This window comes from Siphateles boraxobius, unplaced genomic scaffold (genome assembly GCF_051911475.1).
Source record: "Siphateles boraxobius isolate OS27281-9 unplaced genomic scaffold, OSU_SipBor_1 92, whole genome shotgun sequence".
In the NCBI taxonomy this organism is placed as follows: domain Eukaryota; kingdom Metazoa; phylum Chordata; class Actinopteri; order Cypriniformes; family Leuciscidae; genus Siphateles; species Siphateles boraxobius.
In genome coordinates, this window is record NW_027509222.1 from 322,304 (window position 1) to 344,253 (window position 21,950).

A 21,950-nucleotide genomic window follows, 5' to 3' on the forward strand; every position below is an offset into this window, starting at 1 on the left:
CACACTCTCTCACTCACACACACTCACTCTCTCTCACACACACACACTCACTCTCTCTCTCTCTCTCTCACACACACACACTCACTCTCTCTCTCTCTCTCTCTCTCACACACACACTCACTCTCTCTCTATCTCTATCTCACACACACACACACACACACACACACACACACACACACACACACACACACACACACACACACACACACACACACACACACACACACACACACACACACACACACACACGTTATATCAGATATTACAGTATTAGAATGCAAATAGTGACAAATGCGGTGAACAAGATTCAAATACATGTTAAAAGTCTTCTTATACCAAAATCTTATGTCAAGGTATACGAAATTTTGTTTCATGATAATGTTCAGGTTTGTCACATGACTGTGCGGATGCTGTTTGAAAATGGCAAATATTATATACATTTCCAATATAAAGTAGTAGCGAGTGTCTCGAGTTTACTTATTTAATTTGATGTAACCTAGAATTGTTCTCCCATTCTTGTATTTTGTTATAAATGTTTCAAAATCCAACCTTAAACGGGACTTTAAATCTGATATTTCCAAAGGGATCTCCATGGACAGACAGATAAATAATGCTACTGTATTTCGTAAGAATCAACATCATACATTTGTAATGTTGGCATATTTATTGCACAATATTCCCATAAAAACTGGGAAACAAAGATAAGGTCAAAAGGAGAGGCATTATGTACAAATACATCAATAAAATCTAAGCAGTATATACAGCTAACATTTACCAATGCATGCCAGTAAATAAATTAAATGTTTGTTGTTGTCATATAAAGAAATAATTAGATATAAATACATATTCTGTAGAAGACAAGTGGATCTAGATGATTTTTGTTTTTTACAAAATGAAATAAATTGCAAGTTCCCCACAGAAGCATCTCATACATGCTTTAATCCTTACAATAACCTGCAATGCCGTGTAAAGCCTTTCTTTATCGTGTGACGTTGATTAAGACTTAGATGTATGGTTTGACCCAAACACAAAGTAAGCAAATTAGTCATAAACATCTATGCAAGTCATGAACGGTTTGAAATTAATGCTTATATTAACTCTTTCCCCGCCAGCGTTTTTTTTTTTTTTTTAGAAATCTTGCCAGCATCAGCATATTTGATCATTCTCATAAATTTTCATGGCCCCCAGAATATTGTTGCATGAATATCTGAACATGCAATATATCAAAAGAAAGAACAAAAAACGGTTTCATTCTAGCTTCATGCATTCTTTTTTTTTATCAACACTTGAATGTGAGTAAATTTCATTGAAAATGTTTTTTTTTTCTCAGCGTTTTGTTCAAAATGTTGTTTTTTCCCCAAAAAGTAAAACATGCCTCTATGCTTGTTTCTGCTTCACATGTGTTTAGATCAGGAGATTGTGTAATAAATCAGAGGTTGTGTGATGGCGCCCCCTACCGTACAACAGTGAACGCACAGAAAGACGGACAATGGCAGGGAAAGAGTTAAATAACTGCATTCCTCTCAGTTATTTCATCAGTAAACAATCTGGCTGCACGCTAAAAATAGTCATTACACAAAGATACAGCATTTCAATCCTGAAAATAAATGATTGTTAAATGTCCCTGGATCAGTGTTACAAAAAAAGTCCAGCACAAATCCAATGTAGTGAGTGACCGTCAGATCTCTCTCTCCCGATGTATTCCTGCACAGCCTTTAAACATCAAACATCAAACATCACACAGCACGACACGTTTACATGACTGTTCAAATAAAAAAAATACATCTCTTGATCATTTCTCCTCCGCGGGACAGGTAAACACTTCTGTTACCGCTAAAGTGACTTTGCACAATGTCGAATCCTCAGAGCTCATTCATGGGAGATCGCGCCACGGGTTCATCTTTATTGAACCAAACGTGAAAAGTGTTTCATTTAACATGTTAGAAAAGTGTGTGTGTGAGGTAGAGCTCTGGAAACAACAGGGTTAGTTCTCTTGTAAACACATTAAAAGGATATCAACATGATCACTCACTGCCACAATCGATTGAGAAAATAATAATGTATTTAAAATCATAAAACTGATTTTAAAAGCGCTGAGTCTTTGCCTTGTGTGTTGATGTGGAGGCGCCGCGCCGGCGTCAGTGTTCGCTCACACACACACACACGCACAAGGGCTTCTTTGGCTTCTACATTCAGACGTGTTGTGAAGAAACAAAATGTGGAGTATGGAATTAAAAAACTCAGTGAAAAAATTGATTGATAGAAAAAAGTGATCGTCCAGAGAGGGTTTCTGGGAATCTGTGGGTTTGGTGAAGAGCATCTGTCCTGCAGTCTGCTCACCCTGACCCTGTGACCTCATGACCCCGTGACCCCAGTCGCTCTACAGGAGGATCTGGGCCACGTACGGCGAGTGTGTGCTAGCTACGGCCGCTAGCAGAGGCAGGTCGTTCGACTCGATCCTGTGGGAATAAAGGGAACATCATCAGATCGTTACTTTCGCTGGATACACATGCTAGCGCTGGGCGATATACCGGTGATGCGTCCCAGCTGAGGACCCGAGACATCCGATTGGCTCAAAGCTCGTTTTATGGGTAATCGCTGTAGTGCCTGGTTACAAATCAGAATCACTTTATTATACCCGTTTGAACTGTGTTATAACGACCATTAATAACTTTCTATATACTAGCACGTTTCATATACTAGTATATAACCGAAGTTATAGATTGTGAAATTAAAGATTTCTGGTTCTTTTTTTTAGTTAGCTTAGATAGTAGCATAGCATACAGCTATCCGAAAGTATTAGAGATAATGTTTCTTTTTCACTTAAACGTTTCTTAAACTATATAAATAATCAGGATAAAAATAAAAGATTATTACATGAATTAAAGTTTGATAGTTTACATTAAGAATCGCAAGAACAGTTTTAGATCAGTCACACTACTGGGGTCCTAAACTGAGACTCATCACTTCACCACACCGGTTCACACCCAATACCAGTGTTTATTTTTGTCATGTTATGAATTTTTTATATACCGCAATACCAGTGCATGTCGCTTAAAGGTGCAGTGTGTGATTTTTAGCGGCATCTAGTGGTGAGGTTGCGAATTACACCCAACAGAAGTTACGGTGGCCGACAGGAAGTCTCCAGAAGTCTTTGACATCGGTGAATAAACACGAGCAAGTCTTAGTCAGAGCGCGGGTGTTTATATGAGCGCATCTGAAGAGAACTGACCGTCTTTAGAAAAGTTTCGATGTTATTTTCATTGAATCTTTCTTTACGTTTCCTGATAAAGCAGTGTTTATGAGCGCTGTTTCAGCCGCTCTTACAGCGCCTCCTGCTGGAGCTCTTTATAAACACTGCAAACCTGAATTATATTAACATTAGTGTGGGATTGCTCTACAATATTCACTCATGACAGTAAAATAGGGTATTCTGAGTCAATCTACTGCAGTATCTCCTCTCTCACTCAGTAGAAAATGTGGTTAACACCCAGTCATGCTTGAAAAAATAATTATCCTATACCGTGAAACGGGATAATTTTGAGAAAATCCCGTGATATTAATGTTTGTTCGTAGTACCCAGCACTAAGGCTGCGTTCCAGTCCACTTGCGAACTTCCCTAAGCACTTGGATGAATCCCTGCTGCCGAGGGAAGTTTATATGGACCATATGTACACTTCAGGAAGCTCCATATACCACAATGCAACACGATGGTGACCTCAACGCATATTGCATTTAATTAACCCCACCACAAACAACTCTATGATAAATTATAAAAAAAAATTTAAACAACTCAGACACACCATTTATATATAGAATGCTGCATTAAACAATTTCGTAAAGGAAAAAAATTAAAAATAAATCAACCCCATAGTGGATTGTAAGTGATCAAGGGCTTATCGTTCCAGTTCTGCCCATTGCAGTTTCCGCCAGTAGTGGGCACTCATGCAACGATGCAACTCATGCAAGCAATGACGTACATCCGAGTGAACGAGGCGGAGGGTAGTTAGCGAGTGAAGGGCATGACAATTGTGGACTGTACCAGCGTTGCGTGAGTCTTACCCCAGAACCATGCCCAGCTCCTTCACATGCACTCGGGTCTGGCCCTTCAGGTACTCCGCCAGCATCTTGCTCTTGAAGTACAGCTCCTGCAGACGGTCCTCCAGATGCATGATGCACTGCAAGCAGAGCGAGAGTCAGATACACACACACACAAACACACAGTCCAATCCTGCTTAAGTTCAGTTTAGCCTTAACCTTGCCCAAACACTAGGGGTGTTGAAATCAATCGTTTCTGCGGTGCATCGCGATACAGACGAGGACGATTCGGTATCGGTTCAGTAATAGACCATAACCGATTATAATGTACTGACGCTTTTCTGACGTCATTTATCGCGTATGTGTTTTGTCCCGGTAGCATACACTGGCAGAGGGAGGTGATACACGAGTGCGAGTAATTAAAAATGTTCCAACTGCTTGGAGCACTACATCTGGGCACATTTCGGCTTTTATGAACAACCTGCTGCACGAGCTGGAGAAGACACACGCTGTGTGCGCTTTTGTAACGCACAAATAGAATATGCAGGAGGTAATTGATAAATCACTTTAGCCGTTTTCAACCAGAGCTGTGAACGCCTGGAAGAGTCTGACTGCTGTAGATTAGCGGATGAGCTCGTGTGATTATAAATGGATGATCGTCACCTTGAATAGCGGACTCGGCGACGGTTGATGCGCGCTCTCTAGGGTAACATTATACACTGATGAATGAGCGCTGCTTTTAAATGAACATTTCTTTAAAACAAAATTGATTTGACAGAACTTCATTTTCTTAATGGCATAAATATGCTTTACTCCCTTGAAACTTAAACTGGAATGTCACTATTTCTGTCACTGCGACTTCCCGAACAGGCGAACACACACACACGCATACACACATCACTATTGAAGTAAAATCGAAGATGCAGTGCACCGCGATGTATCGCGATATCGAATTGAACTGAATCGATGACATTAATAATTGTAATCGAACCGAACCATGAGACCAGTGTAGGTTCACACCCCTGCCAAACACACATGCCTGGAAGTTGCCAGTAATCCTGAACCAGCTTTATTTGCCTTCCACAATGTATTGAAATTAGTGCTGTCAATCGATTACAAACAAAAAATATTTCACAAATTTTTCTGTGATTAATCGCAATTAAAAACACTTTTTAAATATATTCTGTAATGTCATAATTTCACAGTTAATCTTCAAATTAATGTAGAGACAACATAAAGACAGTATATTTTAAATACTTGTTTAATGGCATATTTTTATGAATGAAGCTCAGTATCACTGATACTAAAACAACAATTGATGTATCCATCAAAATGACCCCCCCCCCATTTTAAACAAACTATAGCCATTCAACATTACAGTGTAATTGAAAACTATAATTTTTTTGTAACATTTATAAGACAGTTAACTTAAAATAATCCTCACACAAACCCATGATTGATGTCCCTCCTGTCTAACAGCTATGACATATACAGAAATTGAATAAACTTATCAAATAGTCTGCACTGCATAAAATATAAGTTAAATATAGATTAATCCTTAATAAAGCTACAAAAGTTCTTTAGTCAATTGTAAGGCTGTGTTTTCCTGAAATAAAGGCATGCGCTGCGTGTTTCAGAGAGAAGCGCGGCACTGTGAGCGACTCACGTTTTCAGACACTCGATTCACTGTAAATCATAAACTCAATCTGTTCAGAGCTTGACGTGCATTTGGAAACGCAACATACGCTACTAATTTGACCAGATTTGTAAAGATAAGAGTTTATTAAGACGTTGCAAACAAAGGAAAAGCTTTAAGGGCTTTCTGAGGATTTCCCTTCAAAATAAGAGCTTGATGGTGTAACGCTTGAACATAATATTTAAGTAAAGTATGTTATTGCGGTATGAAGCCAGACGGGGCCGTGAGCCACAGGAGATTCTTCCTGCCTGTTTTTGTTATGTTAATATGCTGCGCCTTGAATTTTGTCATTTATGTTTGTTTTGCAAATAAAGTTATGTTTAACTAGGGTTGGGAATCAAAAATCACTTGGTCAAGAACCTATGCATGTTTAATATTCACAATATTATAAAAGAAGTAGATGAAGTTGTTAAATATAAATATAATATCACATAATGCACTAAAGCATCATGAACCACATAAACAAACATGATTGTCACATTACTGATTACACTGGTTCCTTGTGAAAGGTGTTCCAGCGAGAGGGAGTTTAACTCACAAAGTTGGGCGACAGGTTGAGTCTGTAGAGCTGGTATGTGGACTGGAGCAGGCCGGACACGAGGCTGGACACCAGAACTTCTTGACCAAGTTTGTCGGAGGGTCGTCTCTGGCTGCTGGCCACCTGAACGCTCCACTTATCAGTGTCTGCGATGATGCACACGGCCTCCGCGAGCGGCTCGTCCAGCACTGGGTGCTGCAGAACAAACACACTTATCACATTACAGTCACATTTCTGTGCAATTAAAGTCCTCCTGTGGTGAAAATCCAGCTTTTAATATTGTTTATATGTCTATGTGGTGTTTTTAATATGCTTTAAGACAAATCATGTGTAAATTCATAAGTCGACAGTATTTCTGAGTATTTTCTCCTTAAAACTGCAGTGAACCAAAGACAGTCTCAAAAACATGGTTTGAAATCGCTGGTGTTTCTGACGTCACAAACTACCTTGTAACCAATCAGATTAACGTGTGATCGTTAACGAGTGGATCTCTGAGATGAGTGAGTGGAGGTGGGGCTCATTTGCATATTCATAGAACCACGTATATATTAAATGAAGCAAGGGTGTCGAGTTACATTCAAGATATTTTAAGGCATGAAGACATTTTTTTAAAGGAAAAAAAACGCATAAATATGTCATTTTGGTGATCAAAGACGAGTTTTAAAGGATAAAATTATTGGCAACAGGGGGACTTTAAATATGGCGCTATCCCTCATTAACGTCAATTAAGACCAATCGGATGAAAAAATGTGTTGAAGCAGCTCTTATTGCACGCAAGCAACAGTGATTTGACACTTAGCAAGTACCACCAAGTGCTAGTCATGTGATCCACTGGAGGCTGTCTTTACCTGAACTGCATGGGCCAGATCCGACATGAGGTTCTGCCTCAGCTTCTCATCATTGGGCGCTCCGTGCAGAACAAAGTCTGGAACATATGTGGGACAGTATCCACCAAACAGTGACCTCCCGAAGTTTGCAATGCTCGGTTTAGAGAAGTTCTCCACCAGCTTCTCCCTAGAAAACAAATAATCTCATTCATTATTGACATTTTGTTTTACATAGCCGCAACATATAGTTCTTCATTTACTCACCTTCCGCATGTCATCCAAGATGTTCAAGTCTTTCTTTCTTCAATGGAAAAGAAATGAAGGTTTATGAGGAAAACACTCCAGGATTTTCCATATAGTGACTTCAATGGAGTCCAAAGGGTTGAAGGTCTAAATGTGAGTTTCAGTGCAGCTTCAAAGTCTCGACACGATCCCAGCCGAGGAATAAGAGTCTGATCTAGACAAACCATCCGCCATTTTATACACAAAATAAAATTTTGTTTTGTTTTATCACTCTACATTTATAAACCGGAACACGCGTGACCTTTCAACGTGATTAAGTAATGTGTGACGCATCACAGCTAGTGCAAGACCAACATTTGTGGTTAAAAGTATATAAATGTTTATTTTGTTCTAAAATGTTCGCCCGTTGGACTCCATTGAAGTCACTATATGGAGAAAAATCCTGAAGTGTTTTCCTCAAAAACCTTAATTTCTTTGCGACTGAAGAAAGAAAGACATGAACATCTTGGATGACGTGGGGAGAGTAAATTATCAGGATATTTTAATTCTGAAGTGAACTAATCCTTTAAGAAAATCATTTTCGGTGACACTTTACAAATGGTTCATTAGTTAATATTAGTTAATGCATTAACTAACATTAACAATGATCAATACATTTGTTACAGTATTTAATCTTTGTTAATGTTAGTTGATAAATGCAGCTGTTTATTGTTTAGTTAATGCACTGAATTAACATGTTAATATATTTAACAATGTTAACAAAAACAACTTTTGATTTTACTAATATATTCGTGAATGTAGAAATTAATATTAGCGAAGATGAATAAATGCTGAAGTAGTATTGTTCATTCTTAATTCATGTCAACTAATATAGTTATCTAATCAAACCTTATTGTAAATTGTAACCTCCTCTTCTTTCCTAACCAGAGTCTTACCCGGGTAACGGCACCTCAAGCTCATCTTGCCAGTCGTTCTGCTCATCGCTGTAGAACAGCCCGTCGGACTCGTGTCGATGAAGCTCCTGTCCGGCGTCCTCGCTCTCGCTGTCGCCCAGCGCGCTGTCCGAGCTCTCGTTGCGCGGGATCTCCCAGTCGTTCAGCGGAAGAACTTTCTTCTGGTCCACCACTGTTGCTTGAGAAGGCACGCTCAGCGAGATCTCAATACCTTTGTCCTGCTCAGCAGAACAGCAGGTTTTATTCCCTGTTTGTGCAGGTTTCGGATAGACATCATCAATAGTCCTGGTCTCCACAGGGTTGTCCTCATTGAAATACTCGTCGAACATATCCGTGCAGTCCCCTTGCACTCTTGGCCCCCACTGAGACATCTTTCTAGTGAGGGATGGTGCATTCAAGCCATCGTTGGTCTTGATTTGGTCCAGTTTAAGCTTCGCCTCAGCGTTACAAAGCCTCTGCTGGTTGTCTTTGAGAAGCTTCTTGTGTTTCTTGATCTCCTTCTCCACCTTTAGTTGCCGACTCTCCATGTCAGATTCAGGAGACATGGAGTCTCCGATGAGGAATGTGACTTTGGAAGAGGGTTCGTTCTCGTTGTGATGAAAGGTTGGGAGGGTTGAGTTCTTGTCGGGTGGCTTCTTCTCGAGCAGGGTGTTTGGGGAATGAAGGACCCTGGTTGGCTCGCCAGTTTTAACCTCAGGCACATCCGCTGAAACCTCGAGCGCGGTTCTTCTCTCGCACGGCGAGGTGGATCCGATCTTTACCACGGTTTCCAGGCGAGTCTCGAGTCGCGGACTTTCCGCCTCCCTGCAAGGCAAGTTTATTTTAATGCCGTCAATCAATTACAAAAATTTATTCGATTAATCACAAAAAATTCCACCAATTTGAAACATAATTGTAGCCATTCAACATTACAGTGTAGTTGAAAGCTATCGATTTTTTAAAATTTATTAGGCTTCAAAAAATATAACTTAAATTAAGTGAACTTAAAACAATCCTCACATTAACCCATAATAAATGTCATATTTACCTGTACACTTCCTGTCTAATAGGTAGGACACAGACAGAAATTGAATAAAGTTATCAAACAAAAAGGAATTAAAACAATCACAAAATAAAAGCAAGGAAAATTAAAACCATTTTAAAAGGAATTAAAAGAGTAAAATGATGATACATAGATAAACGTCTCATCTGGCAAAACACGGCTGGTGTGTATCATGTTTTTCACAGCTCCCAGTTTTACTCTGAGATTGTCCCATGGTGATTACACTGTGTCTGTGGTGTTCTTTTGGCGCGCCTAAGAAATCTATTGGACATCTCCGATGGACCCGATTTTTCCCCAAAATCGGACAGGAGCTCTAGGACTGACTCACAGGGTAACCTCGGGTTATAAATACCTTACTTATTGAACCGTTGTTTTTATAACCTAAGAATGTTCCATTTCTCTCTATACACACCACGGGTCTCCTTACATCGACATGTTTCTACAGGAGCCCTGAGCGGACAAACGTGTTTCGTCACTATGTTGATCTTCGTGCAAAGAAGCTGCTAAAATCAGCGAATAAAACACTGACACAATGATGAACAAGTGACAATAATATTCGCAATAACATATCTTTTTACTGAATAATCAAGTAAACCTAATTTATTAATTTATCTTTGTAAAGAAACCTCATTGCTTAACTGGCTACTCTCTGCTGTCTCAGACGACGACATCACTTCCTGTCAGTCACCGTAACTTCTGTTGGGTGCAATTCGCAACCTCACCACTAGATGCTGCTAAAACTAACACACCGCAGCTTGGAGTCATTTATGTTCGTCTCTTACCCAATTCTCAGTGCCATTTGAGTTCAGTTTAGAATCAAAAGGATTCCTCTCACCTGCAGACGGGAGAGTCTCCGTCCGGTGCAATGGGATGGTTGTGCTCGTCTGAAACCTCGGTCTCCATGTAGGACCTGCTCTGTAACCCGTCCTCAGCCTCGGCACCGTGGGTCAGGTAGTCCTGGCTGGGCTTGTGCATGGTGACCAGCACGTACTCTGAGTCCTCCACCTCTCCGGGGCGCAGCGAGGTGGTGATGAGCGAGCCGGGCATGACGATGGCCTCGTCCTCGGCACTCTCCAGCAGGTGCATCTCCAGCAGCTCTGAGCAGCGGATGAAGTACGTCAGCACGTACAGTAGACGCTGGACCAGCTCCTGGCGCCGGCCCACCACCACCGTACGGGACAGGCGCACCGGGGAGCCGATCGCACCGTGCAGGTCACCTGCAGAAAACACACAACATTATTAACCAAAACTATTCACACATGTCAGGAACCAAATATGAAATGTGATGCAATGTGGAAAAAGACACGTTGTTAACGAAATTAGACTTCAATCCTTTTATGCTGTGAAATTTGACTCCTTAAAGGTTTGATTTTACTAACATCATATGGATGTCATAAAATGTATGGACATGCCATCATTGCACTATAGAAACTTCAAAAGTTTATTGAATCATTCATTTACGAGATTTGTTCAAAAACGCAGATTCTTTTTTACATCTTCATGAGTAAGTCATTGAATCATTCATTCAAAATAATGAAAAATGTTTTAAATAGACTGCAACAATAAACATTTTGTCAGAACCTATAGTAAATTAGCCTATATTTTATTTTGTTTAGTTGTCTGTTCAGAATTTTATTATAAATATTAACTAGATCATGAAATTCACAAGTCGACAGCATTGCTGAGTATTTTCTCCTTAAAACTGCAGTGAACCAAAGACAGTCTCAAAAACACAGTTTGAAATCGCTGGTGTTTCTGACGTCACAAACTACCCTGTAACAAATCAACCAATAAACGAGTGGATCACTAAGTTGCTGTGAGTGAGTGGAGGTGGGGCTCATTTGCATATTTATAGAACCACATATACTAAATGAGGCAAGGGTGTCGAGTTACATTCAAGATATTTTAAGCCATGAAGACATTTTTTTTTCATGGAAAAAAAACGTTTAAATGCGTAATTTTGGTGATCAAAGGTGAATTTTAAGGGGGGACTTTTTAAGGTTCTTTGTGGAAACATCATAGCCAATAAAGAACCTTTATTTTTATGAGTGTAGTAAGAATCAATGCTCCCTAGTTTTACTAGCACATTGTGGGCTTTTTAAGGAGGCGAACATTCCAGTGCACTAAACGGATTTTACAATTTACAGAGCAGACTGAAACGCATCCTTTAGCGCCAATATCAATTAAACACACTTGACCCAGATAAATCAAGGTCTTCAGGATCACCAGAAAATTCCAGGCAAGAAAGTGTCCCTCCAGGAGCAGGACTGGACTTCAACAATGGGGTTAAAGCTAAACTCTGCAGGGGTGCGTTTCCCGTACAGCGCTGTAACTCGCGGCTTCACTACTATAGTACGATGCATCATTAAAGAAATCAACTAACTGGTCACGACTGTTTCCCGAAACCGTATTGTCGCAAATTGGTTGTTCAACCATGTTGGTTAATGACGTCACACATGTGGTGGAGTAATAACTTCTTTTAATTAAACTGTTTGAGATCCAATTAATGCGAGATGTTTTGCTATATTTTGCTGTGGGCATGTGCATCTACACTCTACTAGATGGCAAAATGCAAAAATCTGTTTGCACTCTTGTAAGCTTCATTTACCAAGTTGTGCCCAGAGTGGGTTGTAGGGATGCGTTTTGGCCAGCATGTCCACACTGGGCGAGGAGTGCTTCTCCAGGAAGATCTTCAGGGGCGGCTGACCGTTGGGCATGACCGTGGGGACCCAGGCCAGATGGTTTGTGAGAACTGCAGTGAGAAGCGCTGGGAGGAATCTGAAGGCAAGAGAGAAAGCATGCAACAATGGTTACGAAAACATCCATCATTCACACTTCACTAGGGTTGGGAATCAAAAATCGATTTGGATACTTGTTATAAAATTTAAATTTAGATTCCTCTTATCGATTCCTTTGTGAGCATTTGAATATAACTTTAAACAATTCAATTCACTCTGTTTTCTGTGTTCCTGTGTATCAGTATATTGGATCCGTGCTGCTCTTAAAGTGACAGCAGCCTAATATTCCTGCCATCTGTATAATAACACTAATCAAACAACAAAAGACAGAAAATTCACTCGCTGTTCTTGACTGAATAACTTTGTAACTATATTTATAATGTATTTTATTTAAAAACTGCAGTGTTATTTTACATTTGATTATGGTTTCTGAACCTGAATACCTGAAAATCTTGTATCTTTGTTCAGTTGTATCGAGTTGTTGCGATGGCTAATTTTTAATTTGTTTTTTTTTTTATTACTGAGTGTTTACTTGTCTTTAATAATGCTTGAAATCTATATTAGTTAGGCTAGTTGTTTGTCTATGGTGTTTTTAAACCACAGGCAAACGTTCCTTGTGTAAGTGTTCTTTATCTGTTGATTTTTGTTCATGATATTCAGCTACAATTAAATGTTTTAAAATAAGAATAATTGTGAATGCTATCCAAGTTTTTTTCATTACCTTATTGAAATCGAAATTAGGAATTGATCAGAATCGGAATCGATAAGCAGAATCGTAATATTTAAAATTCAAACGATACCCAACCCTACTTATCCCAGCCATCAATGCCTTGAGAAGTACGCATAAAGTTACTCAACTGGTTCTTGGAGGCTTGCTCCATTAGCAGCGCCAGCTCCCTCATGAAGTGGCCACACAGCTGGTTCTTTTCAGGTGGACCCGACATCATGGTGAGCCAGACGGGCTCGGACACGCGGGGCATCGTGTACAGGTTGCAGATGGTCGTCCTACAGGCCGTCCACACACACACACACACACACACACACACACACACACACACACACACACACACACACACACACACACACACACACACACACACACACACACACACAGACACAGACACAGAAGAGCTTTTGTCAACAGTTGAAACAAAGAGCGTTTCAGTTGCACAGGGCTGTCCCGGCTGGGAAAGACCATTGCAGCATATTTAACGTCTGGAAATGTCCTGCAGACGGGGAATATGGGCCGCAGTCCAGGGGTCTCATTTATAACCGTTGCGTCGCACAAAACTGCTCTGAATGAGCCATACACCACTTCCCACGCATAAGTTGTGATTTATTAAAAACAGACTTGACGGGAGAATGTGCGCCTGCATGCAAACTATGATCATGCGTATAAACATTCTGGTGACATTTTGGATCTGAGGGAGTAAAAGCAGATGAAGGAAAACCACTTTAAATCTTTATTATGAGTCCTAATCATAAACAGTTAAAAAAATAAAAGAAGGATTTAAACTGTTTTAAATCTGATATACACATTCAGATTAAATATGCCATTCTTTTTAATGATTAAGCACTTAATTTACATTAAAACATTACTGAGAAGTTTTTTTATATTCTAATAAATAGAAATATTTGTAGTGGATGAGATGCTTTTGAACACTTTTCCTGTGGGATGCTGTGTTTTAATGTTTGATTATAGCAGAACTCATGATCTAAGAAAATATTTTCATGCAAATAATTATCAATAATGCACAATAAGGTCAATCTATTTCCAAATATATAAAGCAATTACACATACTATTTGGCCAGTGGAAAAGATTGAGAAAAACTTTCTCTGAAATGTATTTTATACTATATGATTGATTTATTCAAAAACAATGCAAGGATAGGCTACTAAATGATTTTTAGCAATGTAATGTGATGCACATCCATATCTCATATTTTTCTAATGTCTTGTACTGTTAAACATGGTATCACTTGGATGAATATGCATATGCAAATGATATATGGAGACGAGGATATGCGTAGTAAAACGAGGCGTTGTAAGCTCTTATATGGTTATTTCGAGGAGGAGACGCATGTGCACAATCTTCCTCTGACTGGGTTTATAAAGGGGATTTTGCGCAGGTTCTGGCGTACACACGGGGTTTATAAGGCTGAATATTTTTTTGCCATTTGAGATTTTTGGCTTTCAGGTGCACGTACACTTTTAGCAAGGATCCTACACAGTTTTATAAAAGAAATGCCGTGCTGCCACTTGAAATGGTAGGCGATCAGGATCAAGAGATCAGGACTGCTTCCTCCAATTCATTATACACAAAGAAGATCTCAGGATTCTACAGGAACTTTAATTCTAATCTGTAATGCAAAAGTGTACTGAGCTGATATCCCACGTGTTGTTTACCATTACTGGTGCTGATAAGACACTGGGAAAGTTGCAGATGTTTGCACAAACACCCAAGCGTATACTGCTAACAACCTGACACTTGGAAAAGGGACAAAGTACACCCTTCCCCAAGCCGCACTACACTTCCCAGTACTGAAGTTAGTGTGCAGTGACCTATAAAAAGCCTCATGCAGAAGCAGCTAACAGACAGAAACTGCTTTAGCACTGGATTAGGTAATAGTTATGAAGCGCTGAGGTCTGCTTTCATAAACCGCACTGACAGAAAACGACACGCGCTAAACGTTCGTCACTTCAAATAAGGGCTGGGTGATAATTTAAGCATTAAGATATGAGATGAATTCACAATATAACACACGTGTGCAACCCCTACTACATATTAACACTATTTGATTAAAATTGTACAAAATACATTGAATGTCACTGGTATCCTAGATAATGATAATAAAAATTTCTGGTGTTTCTGACGTCACAAACTTCAACGAGTGGATCTCTGAGTGAGTGAGTGGAGGCGGGGCCCATTTGCATATTCATAGAACTGCATATACTAATTGAGGCAAGAGTTACATTCAAGATATTTTAAGGCATGAAGACATTTAAAAAAAAAAGTTTAAATATGTAATGTTGGCGATCATAGACAAGTTTTAAGGGATACAATGATTGACTACAGGGAGACTTGTATTTCCTTTAGACATAAATTTGTTTAAAATGTGACCTAAGCAAAAAGCTGATTGTTGACCAATGACCTTTCAGCAATAAAAACTCCAGATACTGACGCACTATGATCTTCCGTCAGATCGCCAGAGCTCCGGGTGTATAGTTAGCCCGCTGGAGGTGGGAAATCTGAAATATTTGTTTGTCTGTTCCCTTGCACATTATTGACTATTCTGGTCAGTCCTGACAGTATGTGAGGGAGATAAGGTTTCTGTGGCACTGGGGTCAGGTTGCTCTGGCCACACACCAACAGGCATATGACTTGGAAGTATGAGATGGTGCATTAGTGGATCAGCTGAAGCACTGACACGGACAGAGCTTATTTTACACAGACTCCTCGCTCTGCTGCCTCCACAAGAGACTTTAGGATATGTTCCATACTCCTTTTTAAAAGCATTATTTTTATTATTGTACATTAATATATTAATGATCATGCTACACAGAATTTAAAATGTAGATAAAACAGGACATGCACAAGTATTATCATGTTCAAATTTAAATGTCTGAATTTAGCAACTTATTTAATTAAGCGCAACTGTTAATCAATTAATTGATTGTTAAAACAAAAGAGTGTAATTTCTGCTGTATTAAAGTGCCCCTTTAATGCTGTTTTAAAAGCTATTAATTTTATTTTGGAGTCTGCAACAATAGGTTTACATGCATTTAAGGTCAAAACACAAATTTTCTCACAATATTCATTGCAGCAGCACCTCTTTCCTCAAGTGTCTGAAACTGTTTGATAAAGGATTCAGTCTCTAAACCCCGCCTTTCTGAGAGCTGCTCTGCTCTGATTGGCCAGATAACCCAGATTGTTGTGATTGGTCAGAAACCTACTAAAGGTTCGAGCAGAAGTAAGACTGGAATTACTGACGACTACTCGTTTCAGGCAGTTCAGAATCGCTTCTTAACAACTATATGACACACTAGATGAAAGATAATATTTTGAAAAAGCACTTTAAACGCTCCTCTCGTCTGCCATTGGTCAACCAAACAGATGCGGTTAGTCGAACAAACGAATCAATGTTCTGACGGAGCTGCTCTCAGGAGAATCAACCTACACACAGTTGAACTACACATTATCACAGAGAGCATGACAACAAAGCAAGGCTCGCCATTAAGCCTCATCATGAGCTTGTCCTTCAGACAAGTAATGCACTTGTCAGAGTAAAAAAGATGCTTGTCCAGAAAAAAATAGGTTTTTAATTTATTCTGAAGCAATATTCTCATCAGTATCCAAGCAGCTTTGACCTAAATCTGGATATTTATGATATTTTAACCTTTATAAAGGGCATTTTCCCCAATTGTTTTAAATATAGGTATAGATATATATGTTTTAAACATCATTTTAAAATCTTAAATTTGATCAATAAATTAAATTAGAATAATAAAACACTATAGGGCGGTTACCAATATAGTGTAAATTAAATAATTTACACAGAAAAATTACAACTGCATTAAATGTTTTGAGATTACAATTTTTTTGAATATACAAATAAGAAACATCAGAAAGAATGATTTTTAAACATGAAACTAAACAACCATCAGGTGGCGGCAGGTGACCGTCTTAATGAGAGTCATTGAGTCAAACGATTCGTTCAAACGGCTGATTCATTCAGTAATGAGGCAGTTGTATATGAATGAGCCGTTGAATCTTTGACTCAATCGATTCGTTCAAAACGCTGAATCATTCAGTAATGAAACACGGTTGAGCGTTGGTGTGAGATGCGCTACGGTTCTGCTGTGATCTTTGTTTGGAACATTTTCGCTGCTGAAACAGAACAAAAGCAGTCAATATCGCGTATAAAATGTAAGTGACTTAATGTTAATTACTTGTTTATTGAACTGTCATATGAAATCAGCGTCACATTTTCAATCGTGATGGTATACAGCAACGTTGGTCGTGTGATGTTGCTTAACTGGATCATATGTTATAAATATAAAAACTCCACATTTTGAATGTTTACCGTAGTATGTTAACTGTTAAAGTATGTTAACTTTGTGTGAGCTACGCTTATTTGTTGTGATTTCTGTGCGAGCCTCAACAGCACAACCTTGTTGCAATCAGTACATTATATATTATATTATTATTCACTATCAATCACCACTTACACTAAATAAATGCAGAATCATTCTCGTGTTTTGGCTATTCCCTTGTGATTTTTTGTTATTGACGTTTTAATCAGGATACTTGCCCGGTCAAGCAAGTAAAAATCATTTTCACCCCCTTCAAAAAACCTACTTGTCTCGGACAAGCATTAATGTCGAGCCCTGATGACATACTTAAATCTAAAGTCAACTGATAGAGATTTTCAAATGACACCAAATATGATTGACAGGTTGAATTTTGTTTTTACGTCTTTGAAATGTATAATGTTTCTTGCCGTCATGCATGTGATGCCAGAGCTATCGTGTGAATCGTGTCAAAGGTCATCGTGCTCATCTCAGCACAGCTGGTGTCGCTCATACAGGACCAGAAGTGGAAGATTAAACACCTTCACTTGCAATGATTCAGTGAAAGCGCTCCCAGATCAGCGCTGATCTCGCGTCACATGAGTGGATAAGTGGGTCAAAGTGTCCATTAAACCTTTGGCTGGACTTTTGTTGGATGCAAATAACCAAAACACCTGGTGATCAGGGTTCACAGACTTGTCATCACACACCTACTCACCTAAACTCATTGAGGCCGTCCACCATTCGACTGTAAGCCAACGCTCTCTGGCTGGCATCCGCTGACCTGCGGCTCAGTATCATAGCCTGCGGACACAGAGCCGCGCGACGTAAGAGAGACTCAACAGATGGCACAGGGTCAAAAAAGGGTCATGAATGGAGTCTAACCTGCTCGGTGGCACTTTTGAGTTGGTTCATGTGGCTCTCGAAGAGCGGAAAGTGAGAGAAGAAGAAGTCCTGGAACTTGGCGTTTTCTTCCTCATTGGGCGAGAGCAGAAAGATGACACCGATGGCGATCTTCTTCTTCCTGGCGACGCCCAGACTCGGCCCGCTGTTCTCATCAGACATGTTGAAGCTCTCCTCCACAGACCTGCAATGCAAACCAGTTACACAGGGAAATGATGTTGTTTCTCAAAGTTGTTTTATAAAACGGATAGTTCCGGTCCTTGATTCTGATTGGTCTGATTTATTCAGGCTCTACAAGAGCAGGTTTTCCTTGTTCCGGATCCTCTCTTCCCAGTCTGTCAGTAACGCTCTGTTTACTTCCTGTCTCTATGAAGCCCCTCCTTCTGAAAAGCACATTGTGCTCTGATTGGTCGGCTGGAGCAGTGTGTTGTGATTGGTCGAGCTCTTTGAGTGTGTTTGGGAAATGTCCCGCCCCTTACCATAACCACCAGTTTAACACACTACTAACTAACTCAACCAGGCCCCGCCCCTTTATTCTGCGTATGAATTATTATAATGAGGAATATTGTAATGTGTTCGTTCCCCGGAATAAACTCTAGATGTGCGTCAATGTTAATAAAAAACAAAAGACAGAAAATCACTGAATAACTTTTGTAGCTTTAAAAAGAATGAATGTATATTAATTATAATTAATGTAGATTTAATGCATACAGGGAAGACTATGCAGCGTTTTTTTTACATTCCATTTCTGTAGTATTTCTAATTTCTGATAAAAACTTAAAACACTGTTTATTTCATTTTATTACTGACTGTTTACTTAAATTTCATGGTCTCTAATATTTTGGTATCATAACCTTATTTAAGGAAAAAATAACTAATATTTATCCTTATGGTGATGTAAGACTTGTGTTCCTCTTTCCCAGGACTCACTGTAATGCGGTGTGTGATACACAAGTGTGTGTGTGTGTGTGTGTGAGTCGCACCATCGAGGGAAGACGCCGTTCTCCAGGCTGGTGGTCTGGCTGCGTAACCAGCGCCTCTGGTAGCTACTGGCACAGCTACTGGCGAGAGACGAGCCCGGGGACGGGAACGGGGTGATCAACAGACTACTGAGAGATGCTGTGGAGGACAGAGAAGCAGAGAGTCAGTCAACGCACACGCACTCGCACAAACGCACTTGCACACGCAGTCACTCACTATCTCTCTCTCACACACACACACACACGTCACTATCACTCACTATCTCTCTCACACACACACACGTCACTATCACTCACTATCGCTTTCTCACACACACACAGACACACACAAACACAAACACATGTCACCATCACTCACTATCTCTCTCTCACACACAAACACACACTGGGATTGGGATTGACTCTTTGGACTGAAGTATCAATTCCAATCTCAAGAACATATTGAAGTAAAAACAGATTTGTTGTTCCTTTAACAGCAGTTCTTCAGGCTGGAGATGAAGCACATGCGCCAGAATTAGCCTCTTCGTTTACTAGTGCTGGCGGGCAGTTTTGGGAAGGGCTAAATATAAGCGTGAGTGTGTGTGACGCTGCATTAGCCGAGCAAGAGATCCCAGCTATGCTCTTTCCATTGCAACAGCTTATCCAGGTCTCAGATATTCGTGAGCCGTGACCCCAGGCTGAGCTTCAGGACAACCCGACACCACCGACTCTCATTCAGGACACAACAAGATGTAAAATAATAATAGAGTATGTATGTGAAGTTTTATCTCAAAATACCCCACAGATATTTTTATATAACATGTTAAAATTGTCACTTTTTGAGGGTGAGCAAAAACGCACCACTTTTGTGTGTCCCTTTAAACGCAAATGAGCTGTTGCTCCCGGCACAGGGGGCGGAGCTTCAAGAGTTCAGAAGTTGCTCCGTCTTCAGGAAGAACTGGAGCGCGTTACAAATTAACCAAAACTCGGCATATAGGATACCTGCCTCACAGACATGAGAAATATGCCTATAGTAGCTTGAAATGTCTACTTTTAAACAAACCAATTCAAATCGAAAACAAATACATTTTGATTACATAATCCGAATGAAAGGTGAATTTTACTCTATAGGCACACGCATTCACTAAACTGCAGATGAGTCAGCAACGTCAACTTCATTTTTGCAGCCAACACCGACTCAGAAAACAATAGTTTATTAATAAACAATTAAAATATCTTCTTGTGTGTCACAACATCTGTGTGTCCAAGCTGAAGTGTGTGTGTTCTGCAGCTTCAACATCTGTGTGTCCAAGCTGAAGTGTGTGTGTTCTGCAGCTTCAACATCTGTGTGTCCAAGCTGAAGTGTGTGTGTTCTGGAGCTTCAACATCTGTGTGTCCAAGCTGAAGTGTGTGTTCTGCAGCTTCAACATCTGTGTGTCCAAGCTGAAGTGTGTGTGTTCTGGAGCTTCAACATCTGTGTCTCGAAACTGAAGTGTGTGTGTTCTGCAGCTTCAACATCTGTGTCTCGATGCTGAAGCGTGTGTGTTCTGCAGCTTCAACATCAGTGTGTCCAAGCTGAAGTGTGTGTGTTCTGCAGCTTCAACATCTGTGTGTCCAAGCTGAAGTGTGTGTGTTCTGCAGCTTCAAAATCTGTGTGTCCAAGCTGAAGTGTGTGTTCTGCATCTCACCTGAGCGAGCGATGCCACTGTCCCGCTCATCGTACGGTCCTCGGCCCGGCATGTCCATCGGGTTACTGTGACCTGAGAGGAAGAGACAAACAGTCACGCAAGAGACTCTTAAAGAGCTTGATCATCCGTACCCTCCACCATGCATACATCCAGGCATCTCATCACCACTGTGATCTACACACACACACACACACACACACACACACACACACACACACACACAGCGCAGGCAGGAGAGGGACACCGGTGGCTTATGGGGGACGGCCTCGTCAAGCTAGAGTTAACACCCGCTCAGATCTACCAGTTACACGTGATGTTGTCACAAGCAAAGCACTAGATGCACATGCACATGCACACACACACTCGTACACACACACACGCCAACCTGAAAAGAAAGAGGCGCTCTTGATGAGGCGGAGAGGGCCTTGCTCTGAGAGCGCCCGGCGCGGGCTGCAGAGCTGAGAGAAACCTGTGACCAGCACACGGCCAGGAGAACACACACATCAGACTGTTAGTCAAGTACAGGACGCACACACACCTCGACACAAACGTTGTGTGGCGCTTCGGAAAGAGTCTCTTCTGCTCACCAAGGCTGCATTTATGTGATCAAATATTACTACAATTTAAAACGTCTGTTTTTGTGTGTGAATATATTCAGTTTTTTTAATCAAATAAATGCAGTGTTGGTGAGCTGAAGAAAAGCATAAAATCTTGAATCACTCTGAAGTTGAGCACGAGTGAATCTGAAGCTGACGCACACACACAGATTAACCCCACAGAACAAACACGACTCGGTTTATTTGATGAACAGTGCCGTTCATTCTGTGGGCGTTGCACACAAACACTGCTCTAAACACACACTGCCGTTCAAAAGTTTGGGATCGGGAAGAATTTTAATGTTTTTAAAAGAAGTCTCTTCTGTTCACAAGGCTGCATTTATTTGATTAAAAATACAACAACAACAAAAAGTAATATTGTTAAATATTATGACAATTTAAAATAACTGTTTTCAATGTTAATATATAGTAAAGTGAAGACTGGAGTAATGAATACAGTATCACATGACCCTTCAGAAATCATTCTAATATGATGATTTGATGCTTAAGAAACATTGATTATTATCAATGTTGAAAACAGTTGTGTAATTTTTTTTTTTCAGGATTCTATGATGAATAGAAAGTTCAAAAGAACAGCATTTATCTGAAATCGAAAGCCTTTGTAACATTATACACTACCGTTTCTTTGTGTGGAAAG

General features: G+C 40.1%; 1 protein-coding gene across 7 annotated transcripts in view; it reads right to left on the reverse strand.

The window, feature by feature from the left end:
• Positions 1–645: 645 nt before the first annotated feature.
• fnip1 (folliculin interacting protein 1) overlaps positions 646–21,950 on the reverse strand; it is a 42,648-nt gene continuing 21,343 nt past the window's right edge. For 5 of the 7 annotated variants that reach the window (XM_077224763.1, XM_077224765.1, XM_077224764.1 and 2 more), the window contains 13 exons: positions 21,082–21,165; positions 20,697–20,768; positions 19,033–19,168; positions 18,032–18,233; positions 17,865–17,950; positions 12,934–13,080; positions 11,946–12,115; positions 10,173–10,554; positions 8,278–9,099; positions 7,121–7,286; positions 6,273–6,467; positions 4,063–4,178; positions 646–2,459 (listed from right to left, as the gene is read on the reverse strand). In XM_077224763.1, the coding sequence (XP_077080878.1) occupies positions 2,381–2,459; positions 4,063–4,178; positions 6,273–6,467; positions 7,121–7,286; positions 8,278–9,099; positions 10,173–10,554; positions 11,946–12,115; positions 12,934–13,080; positions 17,865–17,950; positions 18,032–18,233; positions 19,033–19,168; positions 20,697–20,768; positions 21,082–21,165 (2,657 nt within the window). In that variant the 3' untranslated portion in view covers positions 646–2,380. The remainder of the gene's footprint in view (positions 2,460–4,062; positions 4,179–6,272; positions 6,468–7,120; positions 7,287–8,277; positions 9,100–10,172; positions 10,555–11,945; positions 12,116–12,933; positions 13,081–17,864; positions 17,951–18,031; positions 18,234–19,032; positions 19,169–20,696; positions 20,769–21,081; positions 21,166–21,950) is intronic. The other 2 variants (XM_077224766.1, XM_077224767.1) reach the window with 1 other exon arrangement.